Here is a 21,999-nt window from a genome sequence, read left to right as displayed (position 1 = left end):
CTTCATTTGCCATTTCACCGCCCAAGCCTCTAGCTTCTCCAAATCCCTCTGGAATATGATATTATCATCCTCTGTGGTGATTACTTTACCCAGTTTAGTATCATCTGCAAAAATGGAGATTCTGCTCTGTAGCCCCTCATAAAGATCATTAATAAAAATATTAAAAAGAAGTGGACCCAACACTGACCCCTGTGGTACCCCACTAGTAACTAAAACCCAATCTGAATATGTTCCATCAATGACCACCCTTTGTTTTCTATCACACAACCAGTTACTTACCCATTTGCATACATTTTCCCCGAGTCCCAGCATCCTCATTTTGTAGACCAACCTTTCATGCGGCACAGTATCAAATGCCTTTGAAAAGTCCAGATACACAACATCCACAGCCTCCCCCAGGTCCAGTCTATAACTTACCTCTTCATAGAAGCCGATCAGATTAGTCTGACAGGATCGATCCCTCATAAATCCATGCTGATGCTGCGTCACAAGATTGTTTTCATTAAGATACTCCAGTATATTATCTCTTACAAACCCCTCAAATACTTTACCTACTATAGATGTTAGACTTACGGGCCTGTAGTTTCCAGGATCGCTCTTTGACCCCTTCTTGAATATTGGTACCACATTAGCTATGCGCCAGTCCTGTGGAACAATCCCTGTCGTAATAGAATCTTTAAATATTAGGAATAATGGTCTGTCTAACACAGTATTTAATTCTTGCAAAACTCTAGGATGGATACCTTCTGGGCCCGGTGACTTATGGATTTTAATGTTTTTAAGGCATCTCCCCACTTCTTGTTGTGTTAGGCAGGTGAGATTTATGGGAGGATTTATATTATCCCTAGTCATGTCGTCTGTTATGGGATTCTCCTCTGTGAATACAGTAGAGAAGAATGTATTTAGTAGATTGGCCTTTTCCTCTTCCCCCTCCACCATTACACCCAGATTATTTTTGAGGGGACCAACATTTTCTGTTTTAAGTCTTTTGTTGTTTATATAAGTGAAGAACATTTTGGGATTCGTTTTACTTTCTGTGGCTATCCTTCTTTCTGTTGCTATTTTTGCTTCTTTTATTTGCTTTTTACACATTCTATTCTTCTGTCTATAGTTGCTCAATGCTTCCCCACTACCTTCTTGTTTTAGTAGTCTGAATGCTTGTTTCTTATCATTTATTGCACTCCTTACAGCTGAAGTTAACCACATTGTATTTCTCTTATTTCTACTACGTTTATTCCCATATGGTATGTGTCGTTCACGCGATTTACCCAGGATGCTCTTAAATATGTCCCATTTCTCTTGTGTACTTTTATTTCTGAAGGCATTGTCCCAGTCTATGTTCCCAAGGTCCTCTCTTAGTTTTTGGAAATTTGCCTTCCTGAAATTTAATGTTTTTGTAGCCCCTCTGCTAATTATTTTATTGAAGGATAATTGAAAACTTACTATATTATGGTCACTATTACCTAGGTGACCCCCCAATCTATTTTTGATATTCTGTCTGGCGTATTGGTTAAGATCAGGTCCAGAAGGGCCCCCCCTCTTGTTGGTTCCTGTACTAGTTGGGAAAGGTAATTATCTTTTCCTATTTCCAAAAACACGCTTCCCTTCCTGGAGCTGCAGGTTTCTGCTTTCCAGTTTATATTTGGGTAGTTAAAGTCCCCCATAATAATGACTTCCCCCTGCTTCGCTGCCGCATCTATTTGTCTTATAAGAAGATTTTCTGACACTTCCACTATACTTGGAGGTTTATAACTTATACTGGAGGTTTATTTTATTATTCTTCGTCCCTCCTCTTATTTCTACCCAAAGAGATTCCACATTATCATCACTTATATCCTCCCGCAGAATGGGCTTAAGGCAGGATTTAACATATAGACAGACCCCTCCCCCTTTCTTATTTTTACGGTCATTTCTGAATAGACTATAACCCTGGATATTAACAGCCCAGTCATAACTCTCATCCAGCCATGTCTCGCTTATCCCCACTATATCATATTTCTCTTCAACCATTATGAGTTCTAATTCCTCAGCTTTATTAGTGAGGCTTTGAGCATTAGTATACATACATTTAATATGTTTGTCCATATTCCCTTTCCTCTTGTCACTAGTGACTGTTCTAACCCCTTCCGCCGCTCCACCCCCAGTTCCATAATCTAGGCCCAGCTCTCCATCTACTCTGTCTTCACTTACTATATTGTAGTTGCCCTCCCCCCCGGTCCCTAGTTTAAACACTCCTCCAACCTCTTAGCCATCTTCTCCCCCAGCACGGCTGCACCCTCCCCATTGAGATGCAGCCCGTCCCTACCGTAGAGCCTGTAACCGACCGAGAAGTCGGCCCAGTTCTCCATGAACCCAAACCCCTCTATCCTACACCAGCTCTTGAGCCACTTATTTACCTCCCTAATCTCCCGCTGTCTCTCAGGTGTGGCTCGTGGTACAGGTAATATTTCGGAGAATATCCCCTTGGAGGTGCTAGTTTTAAGCTTCCTGCCTAAGTCCCTGAAATCGTTTTTAAGGACCCGCCACCTACCTCTAATTTTATCATTGGTGCCAATGTGCACCATGACTGCTGGGTCATCGCCAGCCCCTCCCAGTAATCTGTCAGCCCGATCCGCGATGTGACAAACTCGAGCGCCAGGAAGGCAACACACCGTTCGACGATCCCGGTCTTTGTGACAGATTGCCCTGTCTGTCCCCCTAATAATTGAGTCCCCCACTACCAGTACCTGCCTGGCCTGCCCTGAACTCCTGTTTCCCACCTTACTGGAGCAGACACCCCGCTGGCTTTCAGAGGCAGTGTCCTGCTGCAGCAATGCCACCCCTGAATCAACATCCCCCTCATCCGCCAATTTGGCAAACTTGTTGGGGTGTGCCAGATCAGGACTGGCCTCCCTCACACTCTTCCCTCTACCCCGTTTTCTAACTGTGACCCAACTACTTGCCTCTTCCTCCTATACCTCCATGCTATCACTCTCTCCCCCATCTACCCCTTGTAGCGCTTGCTCAGTGAGCAGCAGACCCCTTTCCAGTTTGCCAATGTATCTCAAACGTCGCAGCTGCTCATTTAGATCCAGGATCTGGGCTTCCAAACCAGCAACATGCACACATCTCCCACAATGGTATGCACCCTCGATCGGTTGATCAAGGATTGCATACATCGCACAAGATGTACATTGGGCCGCATTGTCAAACATGGCGCTCATTTTTATGGGGATATTATGTATAACTAAACAAAACAAAAGCAACAAAAGCAAACAATGTATTCAAAAGCAAGTAAATAATTAGTTTTCCTTTAAAACTCCCTGAATCTAAAGTCCCAGAATATTAAAGTCCCACACTTGAGACAAAAACACACTTCAGATCTAAAACTCGCACGCTCCAAAACTCGCTCACAATACAATATAAAAGCACTTAGCTTGCAGAGATTGCTGTTACTGGCTCCAGTGTTGGAAGAGACTGGCAGGCTTCACACAGATGTAATTATAGGAAAGGGGGATTATTTAAACTTTTGATGTGGGACTTTTTATTTATTTATTTATTTATTAAATAACTTTTTTTTCACACTTTTGTAGCCCCCAGGGACCCCTATGATAACATGCCATGATTGTTTAACGGGATCAGTGCAGTACCTACTTCATTCATCAATGTCTTCTTCACTCAGTTGCCTCAGCCTGCTGAAGACAGCCAGAAGCAATTGCCATGTTGGAGACAGCGTTGGCGCATTGCTGCGGCCCTGAGCAGGACGCATAATGGATCCCCCCCCCCCCCGCCTCATCACATTGTGGGGCCAATCACCCCACTGGAACATGGACAAATGGCTTTTACAAGCATCTAAGTAGTTGCTAATAGCAGCCAAGAGTGGCGCAGTACAGAGAGGCAATCCACAAATTAAGAAGTTAATTAATGCCGCACTCACCACTGTATACGTGAAAAAATAAGTATTTGTTTATTCGTCCATGTCAACAAACATTTCTCAGCAGGTAAGAAGCCAACGGCACATGATGATAACAGGTTAACATCCTAAGCCCTCTCTGTACCGTGCCATTTTGGTATTGGGACATCCAGGTGGGTGGATTAGTGCAAAGGGGGCTGTACCACCTAATTGGCATACTAAAATTGGCATAATAATAAGTCACAAGTTTTCACGAAAATGCCAATGAAGGTAAAGTTAAGAAAACTACTTTCTTCCTCAGTGTCCTCAGCCCTTTGGGAACATAACAGAAGACTTGATTTTTCTAACCTGCTGTTAATTTACTTTTATCTAGGCCTTCCATGTTTTTTAAATGTATATCATATTTTCCGGCGTATAAGACGACTTTTTAACCCCGAAAAATCAGGGTCAAAGTTGGGGGTCATCTTATACGCCACTGTATGGGGCGACCACTAAAAAAAAACAAAAAAAACCATTTAACTCACCTAGGGCCCGTTCCCGGCCTCCGCGCGCCTCCGCGCGCCTCCGATACCATTCCCGTCAGGCAGTGTGACGTACGATATCTGCGCTGGAGACAGATATCTGCCGGGAGAGCTTCGGGAGAATGAGAGAGGTGCCAGAAGTTCACATCACATTTTCTGGAGTATAAGGCGAACCCCTGACAATCTGCTTAAAAGTCAGGGGTCGTCTTATACGCCCAGTCGCCTTATACGCCAGAAAATACGGTAGTTATTATAGAGATGAAAGTCGTCTGTTTCTTTGACTGCCCTGGGTATTCCAGTTTATAAAGGAATTCAAACCCCTAAAGGAAATAATATGGTTTACCTAGGGGCTCCGACACAAATGTTATATGTAAGACTATTGAATGTACACTGCTCTACTGTGTAATGCCTTCAATTTACTTTCATGCTTAAATGGTCAGTTTCAAACAAAACTTCCCTCCATCTGATGTGTGACCTGTAACATACTTGTAAGTCACTTATTTTACAAAATGTGACCCCTTACCCTAGAAATAAAACCACAAAATCTTGGCCACTAGGTGTCTCAATTATCAGCCAACTGCTGATTGCTGTTTTTTGTTAGACTCTATTAACAGAGCCACCAAGATGGAGCACAGGAAGTGGGGGTGGAGTTTGTGCAGGAGAGAAAGACTGTGCTGTGTAGCTACAAACTGTGAGCCAGTCTGTCTTCTCCAGAGAAGAAGGCAAATTCAAGACTTTTCTCTCATTTCTGAGAATCCATGAGATTTATCAGCAGCTGCCCTTTACTATTGTATGTACACGGTGCTTTTCATCATCAGCAGTTCAGTGCTTAGTGTAACTCTTTTCTTCCTCTAATGCTGCTTTTTCTTTCCTTTCTGCTCAGATAGCACCTTGCAATGTCAGTGCATCAGTAACCCTCCTCTTCCACACGATATTTATAGTAGTGTACTGTAAATTATTATTATTTATTTATAGAGTGTCCTTTATTCCAAAGCACTATACAAGAGATAGGGGATAACAAACAGGAACAATGCAAGATCAAAACATATTACATGAAGGGAAATGGCAGACTGGTACATGGGGGAAGAGGACCCTTCCCGCAAGGGCGTACAATCTATAAATTATCTGCCAGTACAGTGCCTGTTCAGTCCAGTGCACTTCCACTAGCATTATGTCATGGCACAGCAGTAAGGAGTAGGTACTGTACTATTCTGTAGCCAGACATCTAGGGCAAAGAAAATTCCTGTGTATGGACTACTAGCAAAAAGCCAAGCTCTGGTCCCATCCCCCGAAAAAGAGCGAATGAGAAATAGCTCTCCGCCATGGAGGGGGCTATTACTTAGGGGCTTAATAACAATAGTGAGAGCACTAATATCACCATGTCCCCACTTTTAAGGGTTCATGCAAGAAAAACTACGCAGCTTATTATAAATCTTTTGAAACAACAGGTACACTATAAAGTTAGAAACCTTGGTTGATAGAGCTGCAGATCTTGCCTCAATAATCACCATTATGCAGCATATAACTTGTATTTATTTCCCATAGTAAGATTTGTATTTTTAGATCATAAGACGCAATTTTTTATCCTAAGAAGGTAACAGACCCAAATGCAGAGAGCATGACTCTTGGTTTTTCATCTCTTATTCTGTTAGACATGAGCAATTGTCTTTGTTCTGGGTCCAATGCCAAGAAAGATTTTCAGAACACCACACAGACAATAAGGTGGATACCTGCTGTGCCAGGCAGTGTTAGGAATAAAACACATTCTCCAAAGTTAGAGAAAGAATTGACCCAAACTAGATGTATTATGTATGTAGCATATAGTATTGTATTGTCAAACAATACATCAATTAATATATTACTAACTAGAGATGAGTGAACAGAATCATCCGAAACAAGATTTATCCAGAATTTTGCAAAAAGTTTGGTACCAAACTTTAATTTTTGCAAAGTTTGAAACAAGTTCGTAAAGTTGATGGACACACACCTTAAATAAAAAATAAAAAAAATGGTATGTCCACACTCCCCTAGTGTCCTCCTTCAAGTTTCTGGTGTCTGCAGCCGCCTCCAGCCCACTCAGCCAATCAATGACTGGGAGAAAACAGTGCTGCAGTCAGTGATTGGCTGTGTGAGCTGTCACTGTTGTCTTGAGCTGTCTCCTGATACAGTGACAGCCTGCTTAGCTAATCATTTGCCACGGCCACAGGATATTGGCGGTTTTAGGGGACACCAGAGACTGGCCATTGTTTTTTATTGACTTCAATGTAACGCATTTCACTATGAAAAGAACGGCTGTTATTTTAATTGAAAACAACGGTCATTCTTTTCATATAATGTACATTGTGTGAATATAGCCTTAGGCTATGTTCACACTACGTATTTGACTGGCTGTTCCGTGACTCCGGCCGGGTCACGGAACGGCCGTTCTCAGCCCAGATCATCACGGCCGGTACTTAAGTACCAGCCGGATGATCTTTCCTCCGTGGAGCTCTGATGCGGGCGCATCAGCGCGCGCCCGCATCAGAGCTTCCCATAGCACAGAGTGAAGCAAGCGGCCGGAGCCTCTCGCTTCACTGTGTGAACTGACAGGTCCTTCTGCGGGCGGAATTCATTGAATTCCGTCCGCAAATAATGGACCTGTCAGTTGTTTGTGGCGCCGTATGGGAACCGGCCGGAGCGTATACGATGTGTGTACGCTCCGGCCGGGATCCCATAGAAAATAATGCTATGTTCCACCCCGCAAATCTACGGCTGTAGATTTACGTAGTGTGAACATAGCCTTACAGTGTAGCTAATCCATATGGTATAAAGGAAATAAAACATGCTCTCAATATAGTAAAAATAGTTTTTATATATATATATATATATATATATATATATATATATATATATAAAAATATATATATATATATACTGTACATGCCAAATCAGTCCTAACACATATAATGTTTATGAATGACACATACCTATATTTAGGATGAGTGATGGCATAGATAATAGGATTGTGAATAGCAGATGCCTTTGCGATCACAGCAGGTACTGAGTTCATGTACGGGGTTAGGATATTTGCATATCTGTGTTTAACCATGAAAATATACAAGACAATTACTAATAAATCATCACACATTAGCTAACATATAGAACATATACAGCGATTGTACAATATTGCAATGTTACATACATCTTAATGTATAGTCTCATATTTGAACACTATTTAATAGTTAACACATAGAATGATTCTACAAATAAAGTATTCCTAACTCTACAGGCTTAAAGAGTCACTGTCGTATTTTTTTTTTTGCAGAAATCAATAGTCCAGGCGATTTTAAGAAACTTTGTAATTGGGTTTATTAGCCAAATCTGCCATTATCTGCATGTAAAAAGCCTTTTCCCAGGTCCCCCCCTCCTTCCTCTTTTTCATCCACTCTGAAAAATCTGAAAATTGTGACTTGTTGCAGGAGACGTACCCTGTCTGTTCTAGGGAGAGGGGAGGGGGGAGGAGGAAGGAGGGAGTTAGCCGGCAGCAGAAAGCAGATAACAGAGGATTACAGGCACGGAGCTGGGTGACAGCTGTAATCCGAGCTCAGACAGGTCACTGGTGACTGTCACAGGAGATATCCCGTGAGGGATTTGTAGATTAACTCTTTGTTGTCCTGTTTTGGTCTTTTGTTTAGCTCTCTCCATAGGAGAACAATGAAGACAGGGGGAGAGCTTCAAACTGCTTTTTCATGATAAAAATGCATTTTTCGGATAATAAACCTAATTACAAAGTTTCTTAAAATCGCCTGGATCACGCGATCACCTGGGCAGCCCCCCCGTATCTCTCCGCCCCCCGGCTCTCACCCGCTTGTTGCCGCCACCCCGAACATTCATATGTATGGAGGGGGGGATGGGCTAAATAATCGTCAGCCTAACAATTGTGAAGAATGAAGAGGAGAGCTGCAGCACTGGAGATGGGAGAGGAGAATTCTATTTTTATTTGTTTTACTACTGGTGAGGTAGGGGTTATCTACTGTGTGGGGGTACTATTGGGGACGGTAACTACTGTACGTCTGAATTATAAAGGGGAGTAGGTAATTGCCAATAAATTTTGTTTTGTTTATTGTTGTTTGCTTTGTTTACTTTTTGTTGAACTACCGGGAAGTAAACTGTGTGGAGGGACTATTGGGGGTGGGGTCATCTATTGTACGAGGGCACTATTGGAGAGAGACAGTTTTGTATGCCTGAACAATGAAGAGGAGTAAGTACATGCTAATAACTTTTGTTTTGTTTACTCTCTACTGGTGTGAGTAAAACTTGTTGATATAGTCTATTGCAGAGTGTAACGCCCGGAGTAGTGGATCCACTGGACCGGCACCAGCGATGGCACAAACCTCACCAGGGAGCGGAGTCTAAGGGGCCGCTGGTTTTCACCAGAGCCCGCCGCAAGGCGGGATGGACTTGCTGCGGCAGGCGACCCCCAGGTCGCTACCCCTGGCTTGGTTGCTGGTGTCGGCAGGCGAGGCGTGGCAGGAGATGGTACAGGCAATAGTCTGCAGATGAGAGAGCACGTGACTGGCTGGACACAGGAACAGGTGGAGTGACAGGGGAACAGGAACCAGGAACAGGGACAAGGGACCAGGTAACGGACAGGACTCAGGAACAGGGACTAGGGACCAGGTAACGGACAGGACACAGGAACAACAGGGAGCTGGGCCAAACGCTATGGGAAGCATGTAGAGGCTCCAACACAGGGGACAGGGCATGCTGGGATTTATAGGGGAGTGATTGGTGCAACTACCAATTAGGAGCGCACTGCCCCTTTAAATCTGAGACAGCCGGCGCGCGCGCGCCCTAGGAGGCGGGGACGCGCGCGCCGGCCGGCACAGCGAGAGACAGGAGCGTGGAGAGGTGAGGCGCCCCCCGGGGCCGAACGTGTAGCAGCGCCGGGTCCCTGCACCGGGACCCCGGCAGCTGCATAAGATGGAAGGAGGTCGCGGCGGCGGCCCGGAGCATGGGACGCCGCCGCGGCCGTGACAGTACCCCCCCCCTTTGGCCTCCCCCTCTTTCTAACCTGCAGGAACCTTTTGATGAGATCTTGGTCCAGGATGTTAGCCTCGGGTTCCCAGGACCTCTCCTCAGGACCAAATCCTTTCCAGTCCACCAGGAAGAACCTTCTACCTCTGACAGTCTTCATAGCCAGAATGTCCTTAACAGCGTAGACGTCGTCAGAGACGGCTTGAGGAGCAGAGAACGAAGACCTATCGGAGAACCGGTTCAGGACCACTGGTTTTAAGAGGGAAACATGGAAGGAGTTCGGAATCCGCATAGTGGGGGGTAGGCGGAGTTTGTAGGTGACAGGGTTGATGCGTCTTAGCACCGAGAAAGGACCGAGGAATCGAGGGCCCAACTTGTAGCTGGGGATCTTGAGTCGGACATATTTGGCCGAGAGCCAGACTTTGTCACCTGGGAGAAAATTCGTGGCAGGTCTCCTCTTCTTATCAGCCTGGTCCTTCATGCGTTCCGAGGCTTTGAGTAGGGACTGTCGAGTTTGTTCCCAGATCGATTGCAGGTCAGATAACAACTCCTCCACGGCTGGGACTTCAGAGGATGGAGAGAGAGGCAGAGGAGGACGAGGATGATGCCCGTAGACCACATAGAAAGGGGACTTGCCTGTGGAAGTCGAGTCCAAGTGGTTATAAGAGAATTCTGCCCATGGGAGTAGATCGGACCAGTTGTCTTGGCGGCTTGAAACAAAATGGCGTAGGTAGTTGCCCAGAATCTGATTGACTCTCTCCACTTGCCCGTTGGTTTGAGGATGGTAGGCCGATGAGAAGTCCAGCTTCACTTGGAGTTGCGAGCATAGGGCACGCCAAAATTTAGAGACAAATTGAGAGCCTCGGTCGGACACAATGTGAAGAGGAAGTCCATGCAGGCGAAAGATGTGTCGGAAGAACAACTGAGCCAGACGAGGAGCAGAGGGCAGACCAGGAAGGGCCACGAAGTGAGCCATTTTAGAAAAGCGGTCCGTCACCACCCAAATAACTGTATTGCCCGCAGATGGAGGTAGGTCAGTGATGAAATCCATCCCAATGTGGTGCCAGGGATGATCCGGGACTGGCAAGGGCAATAGTAGGCCGGCAGGTCTTAGACGGGGAGATTTATTCCTGGCACAGACTGCACAGGAAGCCACAAAATCCTTGACATCCTGGAGGAGATTGGGCCACCAGTAATGACGGGAGATCAATTGCCCGGTCTTTTGGGCTCCTGGATGCCCGGCTACCAAAGAGGAATGCCCCCACTTCAAGATGCGTTTACGGAGTGCGGGACGCACATAAGTCTTCCCGGGAGGCAGTCTCTGCAGAGCAGAAGTGGCAACTGGTACTAGGCGGTCGGGAGGTATTATGTGACGAGGAGATTCCTCTTGCCCCATGACATCGGATGCTCGGGATAATGCATCGGCCTTTAGATTCTTCTCGGCTGGACGGAAGTGGATGGTATAGTTGAACCGAGAGAAGAAGAGGGACCACCGAGCCTGCCTGGGATTGAGGCGTTGAGCCGATTGGAGGTAGAGGAGGTTCTTGTGGTCCGTGTAGATGTTAACCGGGTGTTTAGCCCCCTCTAATAGATGACGCCACTCCTCCAGTGCCAACTTAATGGCCAGGAGTTCACGGTCCCCAATGGTATAGTTCCTCTCGGCAGGGGAGAAAGTCTTAGAGAAGAACCCACAGGTTCTGGTCTTGCCTGATGTGTCCCTTTGCGAGAGAACGGCTCCTGCGCCCACAGAAGAAGCATCGACCTCGAGAGAAAACGGCCTGGAGACATCCGGGCGGACTAGGGCAGGAGCGGAGGCAAAGGCAGACTTGAGGCTATTGAAGGCTTGTTCGGCCTCTGGAGGCCAACGTCTGGGGTCCGCCTTCTTTTTAGTGAGAGCCACAATGGGTGCGACCAGGGTAGAGAAGTGAGGGATGAATTGCCGGTAATAGTTGGCGAAGCCCAGGAAACGTTGGATAGCTCTAAGTCCCACAGGGCGTGGCCATTGAAGGACAGCTGCGAGCTTGGCTGGATCCATTTGTAGGCCCTGATCGGAGACGATATAGCCAAGAAATGGAAGACTGCGCTGATGGAAAACGCACTTCTCAAGCTTGGCGTATAGATGATTGGCCCGTAGTCTTCGTAGAACCTGACGCACTTGTGCCACATGAGTCTGCTGGTCCGGGGAGAAGACCAAAATGTCGTCCAAATAAACAATGACGCAGACATAGAGGAGGTCTCGGAAGATATCGTTCACGAATTCCTGGAAGACCGCTGGGGCATTGCATAGGCCGAATGGCATGACCAGATATTCGTAGTGCCCATCCCTGGTGTTGAAAGCGGTCTTCCATTCGTCTCCCTTACGAATTCGGACCAAGTTATACGCTCCCCTGAGATCCAGCTTGGAGAAGATCTTTGCTCCACGAAGACGGTCGAATAGTTCCGGAATAAGCGGAAGAGGATAGCGGTTCTTAACGGTCACCTTATTTAAACCCCGATAGTCTATGCATGGGCGGAGGGAACCGTCCTTCTTCTGAACAAAGAAAAATCCGGCGCCAGCTGGAGACGTGGATTTGCGGATGAAGCCCTTTTGTAAGTTCTCCTGGATGTAGGAGGACATGGCTTCAGTCTCGGGCACAGAGAGAGGGTATACTCGACCACGTGGAGGAGAAGACCCAGGAAGGAGGTCTATAGGGCAATCATAGGCCCGATGGGGTGGTAGTGAGTCCACCTCCTTGGCCGAGAAAACATCGACAAAGTCTTGGTAGTCCTCCGGTAGCCCGGATAGAGGCTTGACACAAGCAGGTGACCTTGTAGAGCACTTGGGTTGAGGAGATCTCAGACACCGGTTATGACAGTCCTGACCCCAGCTGAGAACCTCCCCAGTTCTCCAGTCCAGCTTAGGGGTATGGATTTGCAGCCAAGGATGCCCCAGCAGGAGGTTGGAAGAGGAATGGCGCAAGACATAGAAGGAGATCTTCTCCTGATGTAAGGCTCCCACCTGGAGGACTAGGGGTGCCGTCTGGCTGTACACCGCTTCGGTAAGAACCTCCCCCGTAACCGAAGAGATAGACCGGGGTTGGGCTAGCTGGATCACGGGTAGCCGCCATCTTTGGACCAACGAAGCAGAGATGAAACTGCCAGCAGAGCCAGAGTCGATGAGGGCAGTAGTCTGGAAAACTTGCCCAGAGGGTGTCTGGATGGAGACGGGCATAGTCAACCTTGGAGAGGTGGCATTCACACCTAGGGAGGCCTCTCCCACCGGACCTAGGTGCGGGCGTTTCCCGGACGCTGAGGGCGTTGGGGACATCTCTGTCGATAGTGATCCGCGCCACCGCAATAGAGGCAGAGATTCTGGTCCAGTCGACGGTTCCTCTCATCAGTCGTCAGGCGAACACGTTCCACCTGCATAGGAACCTCTGGAAGCGACTGGGACATAGGAGCAACAGGATTCTGGAACACCGGTGCCAGCCGAGGATGGCGACGGGGCAGACTCAGACGCCGTCCTTGCCGAACCTCCTCCTCTCTCTCGGAAAACCTGGTGTAGACTCTGGTAGCCAGTAGAATAAGATCGTTCAAGGAGGTAGGCAGATCCCGGGCAGCGAGCACATCCTTCACTTGGCTGGACAGGCCCTTTTTAAAGGTGGCAATCAGAGCGGCCTCATTCCAGTCTAGTTCCGCAGCCAGGGTGCGGAACTGGATGGCGTAATCACCAACGGAGGAAGTCCCTTGGGATAAATTGAGGAGAGCAGTCTCAGCCGAAGACGCACGGGCAGGTTCCTCAAAGACCGAGCGGAACTCGTCCAGGAAGATTCGAAAATTGGCAGCAACCGGATCATTACGGTCCCATAGTGGCGTGGCCCAGGCCAGAGCTCTTCCCTCCAATAGGCTGATAATGAAAGCCACTTTAGAGCGCTCGGTGGCAAACTGACTGCTTAAAAGTTCGATGTACATGGTGCATTGGGTCAGGAACCCTCTGCACAACTTGGGGTCACCTCCATATTTACTTGGGAGAGCCAGTCGTAGTTTTGAAGAGGCTGCCGGAGGTGATGACTGCTGAGCTGTGGTATGCTGTTGAACGGCTGCAGTCAGTTGTTGAATCAGCTGTGACTGTTGCTGAATCTGTTGAGCCTGTAGGGCGACCACTCGGGCTACCTCGCGGATATCAGGCACCTCGCCGGGATCCATGGTTGGAGCCTACTGTAACGCCCGGAGTAGTGGATCCACTGGACCGGCACCAGCGATGGCACAAACCTCACCAGGGAGCGGAGTCTAAGGGGCCGCTGGTTTTCACCAGAGCCCGCCGCAAGGCGGGATGGACTTGCTGCGGCAGGCGACCCCCAGGTCGCTACCCCTGGCTTGGTTGCTGGTGTCGGCAGGCGAGGCGTGGCAGGAGATGGTACAGGCAATAGTCTGCAGATGAGAGAGCACGTGACTGGCTGGACACAGGAACAGGTGGAGTGACAGGGGAACAGGAACCAGGAACAGGGACAAGGGACCAGGTAACGGACAGGACTCAGGAACAGGGACTAGGGACCAGGTAACGGACAGGACACAGGAACAACAGGGAGCTGGGCCAAACGCTATGGGAAGCATGTAGAGGCTCCAACACAGGGGACAGGGCATGCTGGGATTTATAGGGGAGTGATTGGTGCAACTACCAATTAGGAGCGCACTGCCCCTTTAAATCTGAGACAGCCGGCGCGCGCGCGCCCAAGGAGGCGGGGGCGCGCGCGCCGGCCGGCACAGCGAGAGACAGGAGCGTGGAGAGGTGAGGCGCCCCCCGGGGCCGAACGTGTAGCAGCGCCGGGTCCCTGCACCGGGACCCCGGCAGCTGCATAAGATGGAAGGAGGTCGCGGCGGCGGCCCGGAGCATGGGACGCCGCCGCGGCCGTGACACAGAGTAAGTGGTCCTTTAACTGTGTACTGCGTAATTGCCTACTGTATGGGCTTGTTTTATGCATACCACCATTATTGTTATGGCATCTATCCAAAAGATGTATAATAATAAACTACAGTATATGTCTGGATTTTTTTTGTATACTGCCAACTGTACCGAACAAATTTTGTGAATTGCCCCTACAGCTTTAAGAGGATGTACCACCTGGTACATCCTCTTTAACCTGAACCTACGGATCGATCGGCACGGGGAAGCCGGTGCCGCGGTCCAGTTTTTGGACCGCCGCCCGGTTTCTGTGCACGGCGCCATTCGATCCAGTGGTTTCGGCCGGTGCTGAAGCACTGGAGGTCGGCCGGCCTGCCCCCAGTGGGAGGGAATGACGCGGCTCGCTTAGAATAAATGGAGCCGCGTCATACAAGGGGAGGAATTCCCTCCCACTGGGGGCGGGCCGGCCGACCTCCAGTGCTTCAGCACCGGCCGAAACCGCTGGATCGAACGGCGCCGTGCAGAGAAACCGGGCGGCAGTCCAAAAACTGGACCGCGGCACCGGCTTCCCCGTGCCGATCGATCCGTGGGTTCATGTTAAAGAGGATGTACCGGGTGGTACATCCTCTTTAATATTCTACTTTCTTTACCACACAGTACTATCAGAAATCTTCAAAGTACACTGTACATACTGGATTCAAGCATAATTTAAGCCCACTAAATGCCCTATTACACGAAACGATTATCATTCGTCATGGCCGATAATCATCTAGTGTAATAGAAGACAACGATCAGCCAACATGAATGATGTCGGCTGATCATTGTCTGACGTTGTCTTTCAACGATCTGCTACCGTCACTTCGCTGAATAGGAGTGGCGGCAGCAGACCATTGCTTTCTTTTATGGGCGGCCCGGACAATCTAGCGATCCCCCAGGCAGCCCCCCTGCTCCGCGCCCCCCTGCTCCGCGCCCCCCCCCTCGGCGTGTATAATAGCACCGGAAGCGCTGACATCACTCATTGCTCCTTTGCATCGCCCTGTGTAATAGGAGCTTAACACTATGATTTAAATTACATTGCTCTACTATTATTTCATCAGCTGTAAGATATAGTAAATGTGTATAGTTACAAGGCGTATATGAAAGCAATAGTTTGATCGTTATAGGTAACAACTCCTATTTAATTGATTTTACAATGTATAAAATATGTTAGAAATATTACATTATTACCCAGCAAAGGCCACCAGCGCCACAGTAGAATATGGAGACCAGGAGACCACATACAAAAGGATGACAATGAGAGCAATCTTTGCCATCTTCCACTCATTTTTCATTTTCTGATACTGTTTCTGAGATTCCTTGTTGTCATCTGAGCCGATTTTATGAACAGCCCTGTAATAGACAAAAGTATATTAAAAACTGAGCTTAGAGCCTACCTGTCATTAAGAAATACACAAAGGGATGTGTAAAAGGTTTTGATCAGTTGGGGTCTCACTGATCGGAAAAATGTGGTAGTGTGCTACTCTCTCTTGCTGTCAATGATCTCTCTCCAGTGACCTCATAGACTTATAATAAAGAAGGCTGGATGGAGATCATTGTGAACCAGAGAATGAAATGCTCTATTGAACGCCTCTACCAGCTTGTTCTCCTGATCAGTGGGGTCTCAGTCAGACCATGATTTTATGAAAACTTTTTTTTTTAATTATAGTGCCCATTTATCAAATTATCCAATTGATAAGCAAGTAATAAGAATTTTAAATTTAAGTGTATAAATCCTCTCGCGAGACCATTCATGATTCAGCTATGGACATCTGGAAACACGTGGCTTTACATTAGAGCTTTCATTTAATGAAATATTTTTATCTCTACATTATCTCTGCAGTTGTAACAACATAAGTCAGTGCAGAATTTAATCCAGAGGACTTACACTGGGAAATCTGCTATGATATGTATTTGGTCACATATAATATTGGTGATGGTTATTGTGATCTATTACTAAATCTCTGTGTCATCAAGTACATAGGTAGATGTAAATGAATCACCTGTTAGTATTCCTGATGGCCTTGAATATATAAATGTAGCAATAAATAATGACAAAAAGAGGTATGAAGAAGACAAAGCAGAAGAGGAGCATTGTGTATGCTCTAACAGATGGTGTGAAGGTCATATAGTCCCATGTACAGGAGGTCAAGAGCCCTTCAGGGACATAAGCACCTTTTAGAAAGAAAAGAAAGAGCTGATGTTAATATTTAGAACAGTGGTCCAGATTTTTGATAAATCTGTTGCAAGATAAACTTGGCTTAAACTGCACCAGAATTCTGGCGCACATCAATCCATTTTAGGCCATGCCCTCTTTAACCACATGTAAATTCAGTACACTGTATTTAACTATAAGACCCCATTCGGAGTCTTTATGGTTAAATTCATAGGTGCAGGAGCAGACTACCTTCTGCTTAAAGCCTTATGTACTGCAGTGTGCAAGTGACCCAATGTTAACTTACATGCATGCAACAGAAAAAAGGGTTAAAAAGCACAAGACAAAGAGATCTCTGCTTCACTGCTCAGGCATTGATAACCCCTGACCTCAGAGCAGTGATGCAGAGATCTCCTTGTCTTGTGCCTTTTAACCCTCTTTTGTTTGAACTTTGGGTCACTTACACACTGCAGTAGATAAGGGGTTAAGCTGAAGGACACAGGATTGCTCTTATCTTCCCTGTGCATCCCCGGGCCCCCTCATGCATGGGCCCCATAGCAGCTGCCTACCCTGCCTCTATGGAAGCTACGCCACTGCTTACTAGCGTCTGCAGCATGTTTTCAACACTAAATTATTTTCTATATAGCTGCAGCAATATATGAAATGTTTTCCAATGCTGGAGTACCACTTTAACTATTTAACTTTCAATTACTGCCATGTCGTATAGAGAATTTAAACACTAGGTTGTAGCCAATGTTTTGTGCCTGTTTCAGGATGACTTGTCCACTGGGTGACTCCCTTCTAATATTCCCCAACTAGCATTAATATATTTAGTATTTCACATGTGGGTTTTGTGAAGAATAAAGTCGCACCTCACACAACTGTAATAATACAATCACTAATCTCGAGTGTATTGCATATATCCAAATCTTATAAGCCAGAACATTTCTAATTGCAAAGAGCATTAGAGACTACATATGTGATCCCTCTATGCTTTTCTCAGTCCTGTAATTTATTACTGTATAAATCTTTTTCTCAGATTTCCTCTGACAATAAATGTGCCAGTATATTTCAGTATATTCTTGCAATTGTTGTCTATTTTGACATGCCTATAATTTAATAGCATTTTTTCTGTACGTATAAAAGCAAAAATGTAATATTAATGCTATGAAAATGTGAAAAACTTTGAAGCCCAATCCTTGATTAAATATCTTATTGTTAATCACAGGCCAGTAATCTCTATCTCTAACTTGTCATGAAAATCTTGTCTGAGTCTGAGAGACCAACATGGTTTCCAGTTAATATTTTCTGTCAACTCAGTCATCCAAACTTACTCCAACCAAAGAAGGGAGGGAGGCTCCACGCCAAAGCATACAGCCAGACACCTAAAAGGATTAGCACTGCTCTTTTCTTGGACATCACTCCGATGGAGGCGAGTGGCCGAGTGATTACAAAATACCTATCCACAGCAATTACCATCAATGTGATCATGGATGTGATTCCAAATAGGGCTCCACAGAATGCATATAACTCACAACCTAGGGTAACAAGACAAGTGAAATGACACATTGAATAATTATTGAAATGTTTCTAGTCTTGTTCATGCATTTCAAGATTTGTTCAAGTTTGCCATATTTATTAAGGTAATACAATTATATGTAATAAGGTTAAAAAGCTATTTCAAACTATTCTCCTAGAGTGTGAGGTAAAAAGAGTGCTCATGTGCAATGTACTTGACATATGTAGAATTAAGTAAATGATAAGGAATCTCCCCCTATGCGCTTACTATTTTTATTGCTAATTTTATTGGAAAAGTAAGCAACTTTCTAAATAGTGTTCTCGAAAGCTTTCCTGCCATTTACCTCCTGCTCAAAGGAAGAAAGGAAGAAGGTTACACACCAACTCAGACTGTAGACACAGGGAGAGGATCTGACAGCTGACACAGTTTGTAGAGAGGGAGGTAAAGCAGACACAAAGCAGTCTGCAGGGAAGAATTACATAGATATTTGTTTTGTTTACAGGGCCATCCCTCATCAGTTCAGCCCTTCAAATGTTCAGGAAGAATAATAAAGACACAGGGTCTCGAGAAAGGAGTCTCCAGAATTGTTATATTGTTGGGTATCATTTACAAGACCAGATATGTTAGGAGAGGTGACAAGTCCCGCTTGGGCCGTTTGCTGTTAATCCATGTTGATGTATTGATTACCCCTACTTCACCCTCTATGGATGTACTGTACATCATTGCTCTGTACATTGATTACTTCTTGTTACTTTTTGTATACTATACAATGTTAATAATAATTATTGAATGAATAAAAGACAAAGTTTCCCCATTACCTTTCTCTCCAAAAATCCATCTTTTATGTAAACTAGTTGCAAAAAACACCGGTGACTGAGTGATGGACATGCAAAAATCACTGATGGCGAGGTTGATGATGAACATGTTGGCTGGTGATCGAAGACTGCGACTTCTGTAAATGGAGAAAGATACCTATGATCAGTAAAATCCATTGCTAACTCATTTAACAGCAGCCGAGTCCTTGACTCAGCACTTTTTAATCCAGCCTGAGATCAACTATTACCAAACAGTAGGCTTGCTTCCATCTCCAGGAGGAAATTAACACTGACTTTATTAATTGCTTTTTAGGATTTGGGCTGAAGTATGTTAAGCTTTAGGATCAGCAGCATTTTCTGTGTCTGATAAGATTAACATGCACCTCTACCATATATGAAGATTAAGTTATACCCAGTGTAATGGGAAAATTTATTAAGGCCATTTCTGTCCCCGCCGTGCCGACAGTACGCTGATTTATGTAGAGGCGCACTGCCTCTACATAAATCTCATGCGCCCTAGTGTGTGCTTAAAGCTGGCGTAGGTTTTCTTGTCATTTTTCGGAGAGAAATATGATAAATTATTATGATAAATTAAGCGGACCCAGAGTCTGCGCCCCCCATTCCACCCCCTCCACACCTTCTCCCCGCCCCCTGGCGAAACCTGTCGAAAATGGCCAGATGCGAAAATTTATTCGCAAAACATCCATTTGCAAATAAATAAATTGCCGCACGGCGATCCCACTATGAACCAATCTGAACAGGGTTTTCTGCGGCTGCTGTTCACTGAATGGCGGCCGCAGAAAACCGACATGTCAGTTGTTTGTGGTGCCGCTAGGGATCCCATCCGGAGTGTATACTATGGTGGACATTTATTAAGTCTGACGTTTTCTGCGCCGGACTTAAAAATGTCCCCGCAGCTCCGGCACTACGGAGATTTATGTAGAGGCGAGCTGCCTCTACATAAATCCTGTGCGCACCGGTGTGCACGGCAGAAAACCTACACCAGCTAAGAGCTGGAGTAGGTTTTCTGTGTATCTAAGCGCGAAAACAATAATGAATCGCGCGGACTCTTAAGTCCGCACCCCCCGTTCCGCCCCTTCCACACGTCTCCCTGCCCCCTCGACATATCCGGCAGAAAGTGCCTATTTGCAAATATTTTATTTGCAAATCGGCCATTTGCGAATAAACTCATTCGCAAATGGGCACTTTCCGCCAAAAAAACACAATTCGCCGCTTGATACATGTCCCCCTATGTGTATAAGCTCTGGCCGGGATTCCATAGACGGGAAGGCAACGTATATTTTCGTATTAATCATGGCCGTTATACAAGGGAAGTGATTTTACGAAAATATATGTTGTGTGAACATAGTCATACATTGCAAAAAATTGAAGATTAATACAAATGGAAAAATAGCAAAAATAGAGGTAAATTATGGAAACCACACAAATGGTTAAAAAGAGGTCAGTGATCTAAAAATATACATCACAGGTCAAGAAAAGTGCATTGTTTGTAGTTCATGTTATAATTTTCTTTTGTCATCAGGTTGGCTTAAAAGTCTTTGTTTTCCTGTAAATACTTTCATGTGACATCAATGCTTGGTTTTGCAGAACCAAAATAAAATTAACAAAATAAATATTGCAGTACCTGCAAAAAGCGTAGATGACCAAGAAATTTCCTAGTGTCCCAGTTATCCCTACTGCCAGGATCACAGCTCCAATTGTATAATGTACATGATCTGGAACATCAGCTGTTGGGTAGGCATGATGTATAACTTCTATAGGTGGCTCCTAATAAAGCAAAAACAAGAAATGTTATCAAGAAAATTATGATATGGAACTTGTAATGTAAAATATTTATCTGCATTTCATGCATATGATGTGTGTACCTGCAATGTGAGATTTTTTATGCATGTGGACAAATTTTCCTTCCATGCTTAAATCTATTGCTGAGGACTTGCAGAGATAGCATAGGGGTATGTTTACTTGGGTCAGTCGCTGCTGTCTTTAAAGCTACTGTGTACCCACAATCTGACCCCCCCCCCCCCAAAAAAAAAAAAAAAACGCTTGTACCTTCAGATAGCTGCTTTTAATCCAAGATCTGTCCTGGGGTACGTTCGGCAAGTGATGTAGTTATTGTCCTAAGAAAGCAACTTTTAAACTTGCAGCCCTGTGCCCACTGGCAGGGGCTTAGAATGTCTATGCATTAGGCTGACACCCCCTCTCTGGCCCTCCTCCCCACCCTCCTCATCATCAGGAATGCTCCAGGCAGGTTGTCTTCTATTCATCAGCTGTGTGAGTACTGAACATGGGCTGGATCGTTAAGGCACCTGTGCAATGTTCAGACAAGAGAAAATGTCCCAGTGGCATTCCTAATGATGAAGAGGGTGGGGAGGAGGGACGGAGGGGTGATGCAAAGTTAAGGCACAAATACTCTAAGCCCCAGCCGTTGGGCATGGGGCTGCAAGTTTAACCCCTTGCCTCCGCAGCCTGTTTTGGCCTTAATGACCAGGGCCTATTTTTCAAATCTGACCTGTCTCTCTTTATTCCTCTTTATTTTAGTGGTATACTTTGGTTGATACACTCAGTAGTTTTTTGTAAAAAACACAACATTTGCGCAAAAATTTTAAAAATGTATGTTTCTGTATATTCAAAACTCTCTTTTCATAAGAAATATAGTCATGCCACATGAACTAATTACTACTGCAACATCTACAACATGTCTGCTTTATGGTGACGTCATTTGGTGAACGTCCTTTTACTTGTTAGGATGTTAGAGGGCTTCGAAATTTTGCAGCAATTTTTCAAATTTTCAGGAAAATTTAATTAGGGACCAGTTCAGTTCTGAAGTGGATTTGTGGGGCCTGTATGGTAGTTACCCCCATAAATCTCTCTACTATAAAAACTGCACCCCTCAAAGTATTCAAAGTAACATTTCATAAGTGTATTAACACTTTAGGTGTTATGCAGAAATTTAAGCAAGTTGGAGGGGAAATTTAACATTTTAATTTTTGGGGCAGATATTCCATTTTAATCAATTTTTTTCCTCTTACACAGCAAATACTAACTGAGAAATACCACTCACTATTTATTCCCCATATTCCAATGTTTCTAGAAATCCCCCATATGTGGCTGCAGTGCGTCACCTGACTCAACCACAGGCTGC

At 45.6% G+C, this 21,999-nt stretch overlaps 1 protein-coding gene across 1 annotated transcript in view; it reads right to left on the bottom strand.

Moving 5' to 3' along the window:
• Positions 1 to 21,999, bottom strand: part of OPN4 (opsin 4) — a 56,275-nt gene that overhangs the window by 13,387 nt on the left and 20,889 nt on the right. The window contains exons 2-7 of the mRNA XM_069979188.1: positions 20,482 to 20,624; positions 18,840 to 18,973; positions 17,837 to 18,040; positions 16,351 to 16,522; positions 15,539 to 15,700; positions 7,380 to 7,487 (exon numbers count right to left, since the gene is read on the bottom strand). Coding sequence (XP_069835289.1) covers positions 7,380 to 7,487; positions 15,539 to 15,700; positions 16,351 to 16,522; positions 17,837 to 18,040; positions 18,840 to 18,973; positions 20,482 to 20,624 — 923 coding nt within the window. The remainder of the gene's footprint in view (positions 1 to 7,379; positions 7,488 to 15,538; positions 15,701 to 16,350; positions 16,523 to 17,836; positions 18,041 to 18,839; positions 18,974 to 20,481; positions 20,625 to 21,999) is intronic.

This window comes from Dendropsophus ebraccatus, chromosome 8 (assembly GCF_027789765.1).
Source record: "Dendropsophus ebraccatus isolate aDenEbr1 chromosome 8, aDenEbr1.pat, whole genome shotgun sequence".
NCBI lineage: Eukaryota > Metazoa > Chordata > Amphibia > Anura > Hylidae > Dendropsophus > Dendropsophus ebraccatus.
The sequence above is the reverse complement of the archived record's forward strand: the minus strand, read 5'-3'. Positions and strand labels throughout refer to the sequence as shown.